The sequence below is a fragment of the Cetorhinus maximus genome, chromosome 16 (assembly GCF_964194155.1).
Source record: "Cetorhinus maximus chromosome 16, sCetMax3.hap1.1, whole genome shotgun sequence".
Lineage (NCBI taxonomy): Eukaryota > Metazoa > Chordata > Chondrichthyes > Lamniformes > Cetorhinidae > Cetorhinus > Cetorhinus maximus.
Window position 1 is genome coordinate 58,193,334 of NC_135894.1, and position 14,028 is coordinate 58,207,361.

Genomic DNA, 14,028 nt, shown 5'->3' on the forward strand with positions numbered 1-14,028 from the left:
GGAGATTGTTGGTCATTTAAAATGTTAAATAGAGAATCTTATCTGCAGTTTAGAGTGTAGGTGGCCTATTGAAACAATGCTTTGTCATGTTGCTATTAGTTTGTTTGATACAGTAAAAGTCTTGAAACTTGAAATCTTGTTATATGATCTTTTCAGTCATTCACTGAAAATTAAAATTGATTTTCAAAAGTTATTAGTTGTTACAGGGATCGTAACACTATTTGATACATCCAAAAGCAAAATGTTAACTTTTTTTAAACAACTAAATGAGGACACAATAAATAATAAGCTATTTAATATTATTTACCCTTACTGATGAAGAGAACAAGCTAATCAAAAACACAAACTTCATGCTATATAACTAGAATTATTATATTGCACATTCATGAATTTCATCTATTTTAGATTCTGTATTCTCCCAAATGTGAGTTCAATGTTATTGTACTGTAGTATTACCATTTTTACTTCAGTGTATAGTGGTTTCAAAAGGGGAAGGAAAACTGGACATCAAGCCTGTTTTGAATGTTTTTCAGTCCATTGCAGAGTTTCAATTGGAGCTGGTGTACTTGGTCACTGCCTTTGTCCCTTCCAACACGGTGTGTTTGGCCAGTTCCCCGGGCAGCAGCAGACGCACGGCGGCCTGGATTTCCCAGGAGCTGATGGTACTGCGCTTGTTGTAATGGGCCAGGTGGGAAGCCTCGCCCACGATGTACTCGAAAATATCATTTACGAACAAGTTCATGATGCTCATGGCCTTGGAGGAGATGCGGGTATCAGGATGAACCTGCTTCATCACTTTGTCGATGTAGATGGAGTAACTCTCCTTTCTCAACCTTCGCCGCTTCTTCCCGTCTTTTGCTGCCGGTTCCTTTAAAGCTTTCTTGGCTCCCTTCTTGGGAGCTGGTTTCTTCTCATCAACCATCTTCAGTATCTGACAACTGAGGTCAACTCTAGTCAAGTGATCTGACACTACTGGTAGTCGAACCTTAACCCAATCAAAATGCATATTTTCAACATGCTCAGTTGGTCAACTGCATTTCATGGAAGTTTCTTAAAACTTGCTATGGAATCTTCTTAATGATATAGGAGAACTGAACTCACTGTCTGCACTGCCTAAACATTAAAAACTAACCACCCAGAAAGTGGAACTTTTGAATCCTGCACCCGTCACCTAATAACACCTAGACAGATGCAGATCTCTTCAGAGTTCAAATGGAAAGTGAAAATATGAGAAGCATTAGTATTGTATGTTCCAGTTTGCCAAAGAAACTGAGACTTTCAAAACCAAAATTGTAGAACAGAAGTTACTTATTTGTACCACGACACCTTGAAGGAAAAATTAATTTTCAGAAATATCTATCCAATGCAAAAAACATTACCTGCGTTTAGCTTGTGAAACCATGATAAATTGGATGCTGCACTGAAGTGATGCTACTCACAAATGAAGTATGGCAAAGCAGCCCTGTGCAACAAGACTGTCAATCCAATCAGTCCATGCCAAGGAAGTACATTTAGTCAGGTCACTCGCTCTAATCTTTCTAATTTATTTTGACAACTGCTCATCAACTAACTTCTATGTAAAATAAGAAGAGCTGTCAACTCCTATGTATTAGTTTTCATTTTTTTCAGAGATTTTGCAAATAATATTGTTTACCAGCAAAATAATTTATTAAAGGAATGGCTGGGCCACATTAAAAAAATACCTACTCCCTGGGCTGCATTTTTATTTTCCCTTTTGAAATTTACCCAAGCTCACATTTTCTGTTTCTGCGTGTATTAGGTTTAAATAACCATGCTCTATTTTTGTTTAAGTTAGGTTAGAGATTTTTTTTTGTCACAAAGACGACAAATGGTATAACCACTAAGTGTGTTCGTGCTTCTGGCTTTATATCTTATTCACTAACGTTAGAAACAGATTTCTAAAACAATCTGATGAAAAGTCATAGAACTGCATTGTTAACTCTGTTTCTCTCCACAGATGTTGCCTAACCTGCTGAACATTTCCAGCATTTCCTGTTTTCATTTCAGATTTCCAGCATTCATTATATTTTGCTTTTACAGTAATGTTTTAGGAGAACCGGTGAACAAAAAAAAGGTTTTGTGATGGCATTTGTTGATTATTTTTAATTTCAAATATGTATGCAACTGCAAGCCTGAAGGCAGTAAGTAGTATTATTAACCTAACTTTTCTGCAAACTTTACAAATAAAATATTTATCCTATAGTCTATAGAAACCAAATTTATGCTTTTAATTTATGTTTTCAGATGCAATTACTTCTTTTAACATTTCAATGATTTCTATTCAGCAAACGGATATCAGTTATATAATAAAACCCATTACTGTAAATACTTAAGATCTGTTTTTCCAAACAGTAATGACACTACATTAAGAAACTGCCAATTTTCCTCAATTATTAATGTCACATAAAGTTGAATAAGCTTTTTCTTTAAAAGATTTTTGTTAACACAAACTCAACAGTAAAAACTATTGCAAGTAAACAACTCTATTCATTACAACTGGTGAAGCACAGTCAAATACAGATCAATGAGTCAAGTGAATGGTTGGATGAGCTGATTTATTAGCTCAAGACTTCCAAAGATGACGGACACCGTACCCAATCCAGGAGAACCCATGAGACAAAGGTGACACTGTTCTGTGAACATGGCAGTGTTGACTTAAAGAACAACTGTCAATAGGATGAAGTGGAGGACCCCATGGATACAACACCAGCACAGTGCAGGTATCTCTCTCATAGAAAAGGGGCAGAAGGTATTATTCCACAAAATACTATTGAGAGAAAGGCAAGAATACCCAAAGGACACCCGAAGCAATCAAACAGATTTCTAACTCAATGCTTCAAGTCATATTTGAATGAACCTTTCAGGTCACCAATAAGCTGAAGTTTGAGTTTGGGCTCCATGGGAGCTAGTGGCTCTCCAATTCATTGTCAATTCATCTTTGTGTGGGATAACACTGCCCACAATCTTTTACCCACAGCAGAACAAAATACGTTCTCACTCAGCAATCATATTCTTACACATTCTGTTGGGGTTCATTAGAAATCCATGACAGCATTCCTGAATTGCTCGTCTCCTCCCTTGTCCAAAAAACATGGAGGTTACTTGTATCAGACCCCATGGGTGAGATTATAAATCATTCAAAACACATCCACTCACTCAGAGTTAAAATTAGGCCCAGTGAGGGGAGCTAACTCAGCACAAACCAGGAAGTAAGCCAGAGACCTTACAAATCTGTATGGCTTAGCACCACATGATCTGATCCAAATGAAAGGACACACAGACAGAAACCCTTTTTACAGAAATGTACAAACTTGTTAGTCCTCTACATTTGTTTAAGATGAATACGCGAAGGCCAAATTAAACTTGTAGGTCACACATCACTCACATCAGTCTGACAATACCCAACTCAATATCTCCTACTGCACTGTTGTCCATCAAAAAATGGTCATGAGACACAGTGACATCTTGGTCTGAATTTTCACCACGGTGGAGAGCCCCAACCCCCAAACCCAACATTTCCTATTTTCACAGGGGGCTTGGCTGGGGGGGGGGGGGGGGGCAGCGGCGGAGTTGGGCCAGGTTTCATCCCCATGTGGTTTACAAAGGCAGCTGATCATTTATATTCTCAGCTGCCTCCAACAAAGTGGGATTTTGGTAGGCCAAGAGTGTGAAACCTGACATATGCAGTTTAGACCAGATAAGAGCTGGTCTGAAGTTTATGGATTAATTTAGATAGCCTACCCTTTGAAGCGTAAGGTCCCCCATTGGATATGGTCCCAGAACACCTTTGGGAGAGGTAAGGCACCATTTGTGGTAGGTAAAGCATCCCTTAGGATTATTAAAATTAGACATGACTGTGCGTACAAAGTGCATTATTGGAACTGTCAAAGCTGTCAAAGAACTGTCCTAGCTGCCAAAGAACTGTCAAAGCTGCCATGGAACTTTCAAAGCTGTCAAATAACTGCCATAGCTGCCAAAGAACTGTCAAAGCTGTCATAGCTGCCAAAGAACTGTCAAAACTCATTGGAACTGTCACAGCTCAGTGGAACTGTCAAGGCTCATTGGAACTGTCACAGCTCAGTGGAAGTGTCAAGGCTCACTGGAACTGTCAAAGCTGTCTAGGGATTTAGCTCTGCTGGGCCTTAAATTTAAAAAAATGTGTGGAGTTTAATCATTCCTTTCAATGCCTTCAACAAAGTGCCAGAGCACAGAGCAGGCCTTCCGGCCCGCCGATCTCTGCACCCATCAGCCTCCACACTCGCTATGGGGGTGGTGGGCCTGACTTCCAACCCAGCCCATTCCTCTAAAATGAAAATCTGACCTTCCAGGCCTCTTTCACTCTGATCCAGGGGCAAAAATCCAGGTCCTTGATTTCCATGTGTACTATTGCCTTAAAAATACTCATACAATACAGATATTTACAAAAATAAAAATAAAAATACCTGGAAAAACTCAGCAGGTCTGGCAGCATCTGCAGAGAGGATCACAGTTAACGTTTCGAGTCCATAGGACTCTTCAACAGAACTAAGTAAAAATAGGTGAAATATATGCTGGTTTAATGGGGGATGGGACAAGTAAAGCTGGATAGAGGGCCAGTGATAGGTGGAAGTAGCCAAAAGATGTCATAGACAAAAGGGCAAAGAGGTGTTGAAGGTGGTGATATTATCTAAGGAATGTGCTAATTAAGGGTAGAAAGCAGGACAAGCAAGGTACAGATAGCCCTAGTGGGGGTGGGGCGAAGGAATTGAAATAGGCTAAACGGTAGAGATAAAATAATGGATGGAAATACATTTAAAAATAATGGAAATAGGTGGGAAAAGAAAAATCTATATAAATTATTGGGATAAAAAAGGGAAGATCGGAAAGGGGGTGGGGATGGAGGAGAGAGTTCATGATCTGAAATTGTTGAACTCAATATTCAGTCTGGAAGGTTGTAAAGTGCCTAGTCGGAAGATGAGGTGCTGTTCCTCCAGTTTGCGTTGAGCTTCACTGGAACGATGTAGCAGGCCAAGGACAGACATGTGGGCATGAGAGCAGGGTGGAGTGTTGAAATGGCAAGCGACAGGGAGGTCTGGGTCATGCTTGCGGACAGACCGAAGGTGTTCTGCAAAGCGGTCACCCAGTCTGCGTTTGGTCTCTCCAATGTAGAGGAAACCGCATTGGGAGCAACGAATGCAGTAGACTAAATTGAGGGAAGTGCAAGTGAAATGCTGCTTCACTTGAAAGGAGTGTTTGGGCCATTGGACGGTGAGGAGAGGGGAAGTAAAGGGGCAGGTGTTGCACCTTCTGTGGTTGCATGGGAAGGTGCCGTGGGAGGGGGTTGAGGTGTAGGGGGTGATGGGGGAGTGGACCAGGGTGTCCAGGAGGGAACGATCCCTGCGGAATGCTGCCGGGGGGGTGAAGGGAAGATGTGTTTGGTGGTGGCATCATGCTGGAGTTGGCGGAAATGGCAGAGGATGATCCTTTGAATGCGGAGGCTGGTGGGGTGATAAGTGAGGACAAGGGGGACCCTATCATGGTTCTGGGAGGGAGAGGAAGGTGTGAGGGCAGATGTGCTGGAGATGGGCCGGACACGGTTGAGGACCCTGTCAAACACCATGGGTGGGAAACCTCGGTTAAGGAAGAAGGAGGACATGTCAGAGGAACTGTTTTTGAAAGTGGCATCATCAGAACAGATGCGACGGAGGCGAAGGAACTGAGAGAATGGGATGGAGTCCTTACAGGAAGTGGGGTCTGAGGAGCTGTAGTCGAGGTAGCTGTGGGAGTCGGTAAGCTTGTAATGGATATTGGTGGACATTATCATTGACTGGAAACAAGAATGCCCATCAGGCACATGAAAAATAAAGAAATGCTTTCCAAGCCACCATAGTGTTTACTTTGGCACATCTAATACGTTTTAAAACATACCTAATTGACGCTGGCTGCAAAATACATAAAACTATTTTGCCACTGTATCCCTACCAGAACCTTGGGCTAAAGGTAAAAAAAACTTAAAAGGCTATCCGATTGATTCAAGATTCCATACAGTTCATAATCTTGCTAATTGATAATAGACACCTCAGCCTGCTTTCATTTTCAGTCTGTGTGATCCAGCCACCAGTAGCTACAATATTGTGCTACTACTAATGGCCCCAAGATGCACTTTTATTGCATCCTTCAACGTGATACCAAGGTACACCCTGTATTTGGTGTTAAATTTCACCAGCAGTATATATAAAATGTAGCACCAAACGTGTTGGCATTTAGCGCAGTGGGTCATTTGGTAATAAAAGACTGAAAACTGCAGAGGTGCTTTGTTTTTAAGTTCCTTGTTGAGCTTACTGTTCTGTAATTTCAGAATGAAAAAGGTTCATTTTGAAAAGACACCTTCATATGCCACATTTACAGTCTTGCTCTTTTTTAAAACAAGCAGGACGTACAATGAGGCTATTGCCTGGGCATATTCTAGGAGTTATAAAAAACGACATGATGCAGTACTAGCCACAGGCGTGTACATATGTGTATACATGCTTAATGAAAACTATTTTCAGCTGTACAGTCTTATTTAATGAGATGAAATGTGATTAAGTCCTACATTTACATGAACATACATTTTATAATTTGATAAAGTGAACATTTGCATAAATACAGTACCTTGTCATTCCTCTTTGAAAAGTCCCCAAGGACTTCACAAACCATTTTTGAAATGCAGTATTATGTAAGCAAATATAATAGCCATTTTGCACACAAAAACAATGATGAGATGCACACCACCTTAATCTGTCTAGTGTTGGATTTAGGAGAAAATATTGGTAAAGGTACTCAAGAGAATTCTCTACGTTTCCTCAACTGTTGCCATACAATCTTTAACACCAACCTAAATAATCACACGGGACCTTGGTTTAACACCTCCTGCAAGTTTGGCCTGTTCAACAATACAGTACTTCCACAAAAAATTCGGACTCCAGCCTTTTGTTTGATGATGTTTCAGCCAATGCTAATGTAAAACACCCGAGTTTCTACCTTCCATAACGTAATCCATTCTTTCAAAACTTAAGCTTAGTAATTAAGATGGTTTAATCAAACAGTTAGCTTCATTTGTGTTCATTTTTATCCCAATTTCACTTTTGTAACACCTATAGCATTCACATTGCAACTCTGTCAATCAGGAGAGTGAGAGAGTCATTACAGCTCTGCAGTAACTTTGCAGGAGGTACACTTGAAGCAGGAAGTATTGACTGGCAGTTAGTTCTGTGAATTCATATGCTTGCATTGCCCTTGAGAGATATTGGATTTTATACCCAATGCACTAGCAAAAGGGCTTTATTCAATCAATTGACAAAGTTGTAGACAACACACCTCAAGTAGAAAATATAGTTTACCAGTTACACAAAGCACAATATACAGTGACAGGTTCTGGTGGCATACTAACAAGTAAAATTATTGGCAACATTTTTCTACTGTACAAAAATCACTACTCAGAATCTCACACTAGTCTTAGTATCTGTAATGCAGCAAAGTTCCTGTTATAACAAAATCTGATTTCCCAAGCACTTGATTGTTTTTTATTAAAGTATTAAAATTATTACACGGGGGCATGTACTTAATTTCAAACTTTATAAGTACCTTCAGTATCTGTCTTGTAGCTGGCACTGTGGCAAGTATTTTCAATGTTAAGCGCATCACACTGCGTGACACACAATAGCTGCCTTATTAATGGCATGAGTAGGCAATGGAGATTGCACCATCTAAAACACTGTGTTCCCTTAAATTTCTAAACATACTTCAAAGTTTTTCTCATTTACCATTTTCCTCCCAATAACTGAGATTTCTCATGTCCAAAATAGGGATTTGAATATTATAAACCAATCAAACAAAGAAAATGTTTCACATTAGCATGATTACATCTATCCACCGAATTGTTTTTGATCTCCTCATTAAGATTTTAGCTAAAGGTCTTATCCTCTCACAAACAAATGAGTTTGAAGTTGATAATTTTGCCCGGGATTATAAACTGAATTTGGATTGTATAGTCTGACCATTTTTAATCCAGTTAATTTTCCTGAATGCGTCAGTATTGTTCAGTCAACTGTACATGTGATATTATTCTTAGCTTCTAGCACACTCTGTTCTTTATCTTTTCTTTAACTTTCAAAAAAAAATCAAGAGGGCAATGTGAAAAAACTTCAGTGAAGTAAAATTAATATTGTTTTTCTTAGAGGCAGTACGTGAAAAGAGAGGAAGAGAAATTGATAGTGCGCTGATTACACATCTGCTGTAGTTTTTGTTTTATGTTCTAAAAACTTGAAAAGTATAATGAACAGAGGAAAGAAGTGAATGGTAGAAAAAAATGCTTTCTTCACAACATTACTTCCCTTTTAAAAATAAACTTGAATTTTGAAGCTAAGAGATGATCTCATCAATGTTATGTTGACAGTTATAAAAGATTAATGGCAATCATATACCCCTGTGGGATGGAACTTCTCATTTCTAACACCTATGCAACAGAGCAAGAAAGAAATATGCAGAAAGATGAAAACAGAGAGAAAGGCAGATATCCTTCCAACCCCTACCCTCCCCCCACATACCTCACCCAAAACCCCTACATCACTGCTGGATCAATTTGCAACTGGAGCTAATTGGAGAATCCTCACAAAAAGTGACTCCCCCCATGATGCCACAAAACATGAACACGTTTCCTTAACATATAAATAATACCGAGATGGAATAACAGAATCTATACTTTCAAAAATTCTTCCAATCATGTTAGGCATAGAGAAATTTACAAGATAGGGAGATGTTCAATACCACATGTGCACCATGGATTCCAGGTGACAATCCATTTTGTTCTTCACTTCCAGGAGTAAATAGTGGATAGCCGTGAAAGATCAATAAATTCATAGCAGAAAGACCAATAAGTTCACAAACACATTTGTCACAGAACTGGAAGGCACCACAATTGATGCAGAATTAGTGCAATTGCCTTCAAAACAGATTTTCCAAAGACGTAATGCTGAGGACCAAGGTCTCACTATGACAGAAGCCCTTTTCTACAACAGGACCCTAAAGAATGCAGCAACAGGGGGAGCTCTAGAGCAGAAATAGTAACAAAACCCCAAAACTGGCAAATTACAATTGTAAGAGGACAGTTAATCCAGGTACAGTTATGCAAAGTAGAACCAACTTCAGGTAAGGACATAACTGCTGATCCAATCAGAGAATTTCATTGAACAAAAGCACTTCCCTTTCAAATGCAAAATTGTAATGTCTGATGTAAGCAAAATTCTCAAATGTAACAAAAAGTCTGATCTGAGTAGCAAATGTTCCCACATATCCATGTCTAACACTCAGAATACAATTCATTTGCTAAAGTTCCATACTTTCCACATTTTATTGTCCAAATTGCTAGTACTGTTATGCAGGATATAGTTTTGATTTAATATTTAGCCTCTGCCACTAAAAATTCTTAACGAACATAACTCCCATTCTGAAATAACATTTCATCAGCTTTCAAATAGATTACATATCACAAATGATTAACATGCATAAGATTACACCAACCAAAACAGTTATGGTAGTCTGTAATGCAATGCCAATAACTTAAAACAGCCACCACAAATCAAATGCACAAAAGCTCGCATTCTACAGGTATCTCAAATACTTGGTTATACATTAGGTCTTAATAGGGAATGGCAGCTCAAATAAAAGCAGTCAACCAGATGTCTCGTCCTTCAAAGAAGCTGCCTGTCCTCAGTTACAACCTGTTTTACTTGCATGTGTCCATTATTGCTTAATTCAGTCATGCCTCATTAGGTGAGTGAAATCTGAGTGGTTGGAGGAGAACCTCCAATTATTCACCATGTAGCGCAGTCTGAATTAGCATGATATCACAATAAATGATCTCACATTGAATTCAAGCGCAAACTGAAATGCAGGCTGCGGAGACATTACTATCTTTGGTTAGAAGCAATTAAGAAATGCTGAAGAACAATTCTAAACATTTACTTATTCAAAACATCCAACTTCACCACCACTGAAACTTCAGCATCTGCATCATTCCAACCTCAAGGTTCAATATTTCAAATGCCCTCCTCAGTGGCACTCCAACTCTAGCCTACACAAGCTCCAGTTCAACAGTTCAAACAGAACTCCACATCTTAAGCCTCAATGCTAAAGTCCTGCTGCCCTGTCACTCCTACCTTCAGCAAAAATCACTTGCTTCGCATCTCACAATACATTAAATTCATGGTCCTTTCTTCACTTAGAAATCACTGTATGGCCTCATTCCACTCACAGTATCCTCCTATAGCCCTAAATCATGGTTCACATCTTTCGCTCTTCCAACTCTCACCTATTGTGACCTCAATTCTGGGCACCACAATTCAGGGAGGACGTGAAGACTTTGGAGAGGATACAGTAAAGATTTACTAGAATGGCGCCAGGGATGAAGGATTACAGTAAATAGGAGATTAAAGAACCTGGGTTGGTGAGGGGTCATCCACTTTGGGCCCAAGAAAGATGGATCAGAGTATTTTATAAAAGATGAGAAGCTAGGAACTGTGGATGAGCAGAGGGATTTAGGGGTCCAAATACAGAAATCATTCAAAGCTCATGAACAGGTACAAAAAAAGGTTACTGGAATGCTCACTTTTTAGGAGGGCTTAAGAGGGCTGAATGCAAAGAGGTGGAAATTATGTTACAGCTGTGCAGAGCTCTAGTTAGACCCCATCTGGATTACACTATTAAGCACAAGGTAATAAATATCTGTAATATTTTAAAACTTGTACATATGCAAGCACATCCACTTGGCCAGGTCTTTCACGTCACAGTTGAATGCACGCCATTTCTCCACACATCTATCAAATCTCCTGGGCAGAAGAAAAGTGCATTTTTTTGTTAGCTTGCTCTTTTTGTCTCATTCAAAATTTCACACCTATGTTTATAATATAAATTGCTTATGTAAACTTGTCATGCTGCAGTTACACATTCTCACCAGCAGTAGTGCAGTTGTATCAGCTCCTCAGCTTGTACTGAGAAAAACTCCAATTAACTCTACTCCCATGCTTCTCAAATTACTGTGCACTTTGTTTTTGAATTATAAATCACGTAAAAATACCATAGTATCACAATGTTTAACTTTAAAATGACAACTGAATTAAATCTGCATTCCCCTGTCCAATTATCTTCTGCCCCCTAACCTCACTTCACCTGAAAACTGCATCTGATCTTGACTCCTCATGATCAACACGGTGGATGTTGCATCTATATTTTTTTTAAAATACATATTTATCTCAGGTATGCACAGATCAAGTCAAGGTAAGACATTCTATCTAGTAGGTTCCACTTCTCTGCATTTAGGACAGGTTATTTCTTGATCAAACCACAAGGGCATATACTTGCACTTCAAAACATACACCCTGTTAATTTTACATACGGGTCACCAAGCATTGCTCATAAAGCTCTGCATCACTAATCCAGTAAAAGACAGAATACTTAACAGTTTCTATTACTGCCGAGTTAATGGAATTTTTTTACTGCCATCTATCCCACCAGATTTGTATCTGTAAAGTCTTCAAAAACAATTCAGCCCATAAAGACTTCTTTATGGCCTCTTTCTAATTACACCTAAACATATGCTGCCACTTAACTGTAAATTATCTAACTATTACTTTATGCCAAAGGACCACAAAAAATGCAAGTCAAAAATGGTGTAAATGATGATACATTCTTAACACAATGGACTATGATTTGCATACAAATCGCAGTGCATATAACAGTTGTGTCAGCTACAGAATATCAACCACAGATTTTTTCTTCCTTGGCAACCAGGTGGCATTGGTAAGCATCAATGGTCTTTGCATGCCAACATAAAAAACTTAATAACATTGCAAAATGCACTACAAAGTGAACAAAAAGCACAATTATCCAGAAATATATATACATATATAGATCCCTTTTGATTGTTGGACTTCTATGTATTTAACAGCAATTGTGAACTAAACAGCATTATTTATGAAAATAGTTTTCAAAATGTTATTACTATTGGGAAGCAGACTCATATTTATTTCCTAACTAGGACTTGTTCTAACACAAAACTGTGGCTACTTCTATAAGTAGGTAGTTGATGAATAATTACCTGGAGTTTCTGTTTGGTTCTCTCCAGCTCTATATTTTCAGTGTCCACCTTAGTGTCAGCCAGGATCCGTTCTGCTTCTGTCATCCACTTGGCCAGGTCTTTCATGTCATAGTTGAACGTACGCCATTTATCCACACATCTATTAAATCTCCTGGGCAGAAGACAAGTGCATTTTTTTTGTAAGTTTGATCATGATTTGACATGAGTTTATGTATTTGCAATTCATAAGTTAATAACACCGATAAACTACAAGAAGATTTTTTAAACTGCCGAGATAGTACAGAACTCAAACATACAATACGGAGGGCTATGCATCAAATACATTTACTACTATTTTAGGATTGTTCAAATTGAAGGATGATATCATTGTTTTCCACTAGAGAAGTAAATAGATTTATTAGAGCACTCTAATTGAAAAGTTAACTTACATTTTCTAGCTTTTATTCCACTTTGTATCCTGGTAGGTATTTACATTGGTGATCAGAGTTGATTTAAATAGAGATAAACTTATTTTCAGGTAAAGTTATCATGTCTCCCAAAGGGAATGCTTACTTTCTACATTGAAGTCATGTGGCAGAATGAACATCAAACATTCAATGGCTAAGAGATGATTTTGAGGTAGTAAAAAGATTTTTATCTTTATACCCTGAAATGTCATCTTGTTTTTGGGCTTTCCACTGTGCAAAGGATTTATTGTGCAGATATCAATGACCAAAGAAGAAAATCAGAAGCAAATTCACACAAACCATTTGACATATCACAAGGACATTTTTCTTCAAGTAAGTCTTGCAGAGCTTATTGTTACAGTGGCTAGTCTGAAAAGGCTGGCTTGTGAAATTGCAAGGACCTCAAGACATTTTTCAGAAGGAACTAGGAAACAATATACACTCTATCACTATGCCTTGTATTACAACAAATCTCTATGCTCAATTCATGTCAAATTCTTAATAATTTATACCCCTTTATAATTACAGTTTGGCTACAGAAAAAAAGCCACTGCACTTTGAAGCAATTTGTTGTACCAGAAGCACTTTTGAGATGTTTTGAGATATAGATTTGATAAGGTACTCCATAAATGTCAGTTATATAGTTGGGGCATCAGTGACAAATAAGGTAGCATTGCTGCCACAAAAGGAGCACAGCACCCCTAAATTAACAGATGGTTTTTCAAGTCTCCACCGGATGGTGGATAGAAATGTCTGTTGCTGAGAAATATTATGCGTGGTCTCTCATTTTTGGGGTAAGTTGAATGTGTAGCAAGAAAATAGAATTGAGGAACAGAGCAGCTATTATCTAATTGAATGGAAAACAATTTCAAAGGGATAAATGGCCTATGCCTGTCCCTATGTCAGGGCTAATGCATGGGCAAAGTACTTTGAAAATGGCTGGGGCTCATGAAACCGTATCCCAGCTCAAGTCTGAGCCTTCATGAGGGAAGGGAAAGTAAATGGGAGGTATAAAGTTACTGGTTAGCTGTAGAGTAAAATTAGCTTATGTATTACAGATAAGAAAACCAGACCAAGCCATGCAGTTTGAATCACTCCTTGTTTAAGTATTTACAAAACTGGTTGACACCTTTCTGTGGCCATATCAACTTTCCTTATATGCACTTGACACTTGTTCATTTGACTGCTCCTACACTGTGAAGTTAGCTTTGAAAAGTGATTAACGTATTAGTCACTTCAATGGAAAAACTCAATGCAAATTGGTCAAATTTACAGATGATGCCAAATTGGGAAGGGCACTTGATGAGGTGGCGACTTGAGGATTAACACAAGAATACAAGGAATTGGATCAGGAGTAGACCATTTGACCCTTCAAGCTTGCTCTGCCATCAATCTGATCATGGCTGATCTTGGGCTTCACCTCCACTTACCTCCCCAATCCCTATA

At 38.7% G+C, this 14,028-nt stretch overlaps 1 protein-coding gene across 6 annotated transcripts in view; it reads right to left on the minus strand.

Moving 5' to 3' along the window:
* Window positions 1-14,028, minus strand: part of dmd (dystrophin) — a 1,945,510-nt gene that overhangs the window by 857,089 nt on the left and 1,074,393 nt on the right. For all 6 annotated transcript variants that reach the window (XM_078559857.1, XM_078559853.1, XM_078559852.1 and 3 more), the window contains exon 43: window positions 12,137-12,287. In XM_078559857.1, coding sequence (XP_078415983.1) covers window positions 12,137-12,287 — 151 coding nt within the window. The remainder of the gene's footprint in view (window positions 1-12,136; window positions 12,288-14,028) is intronic.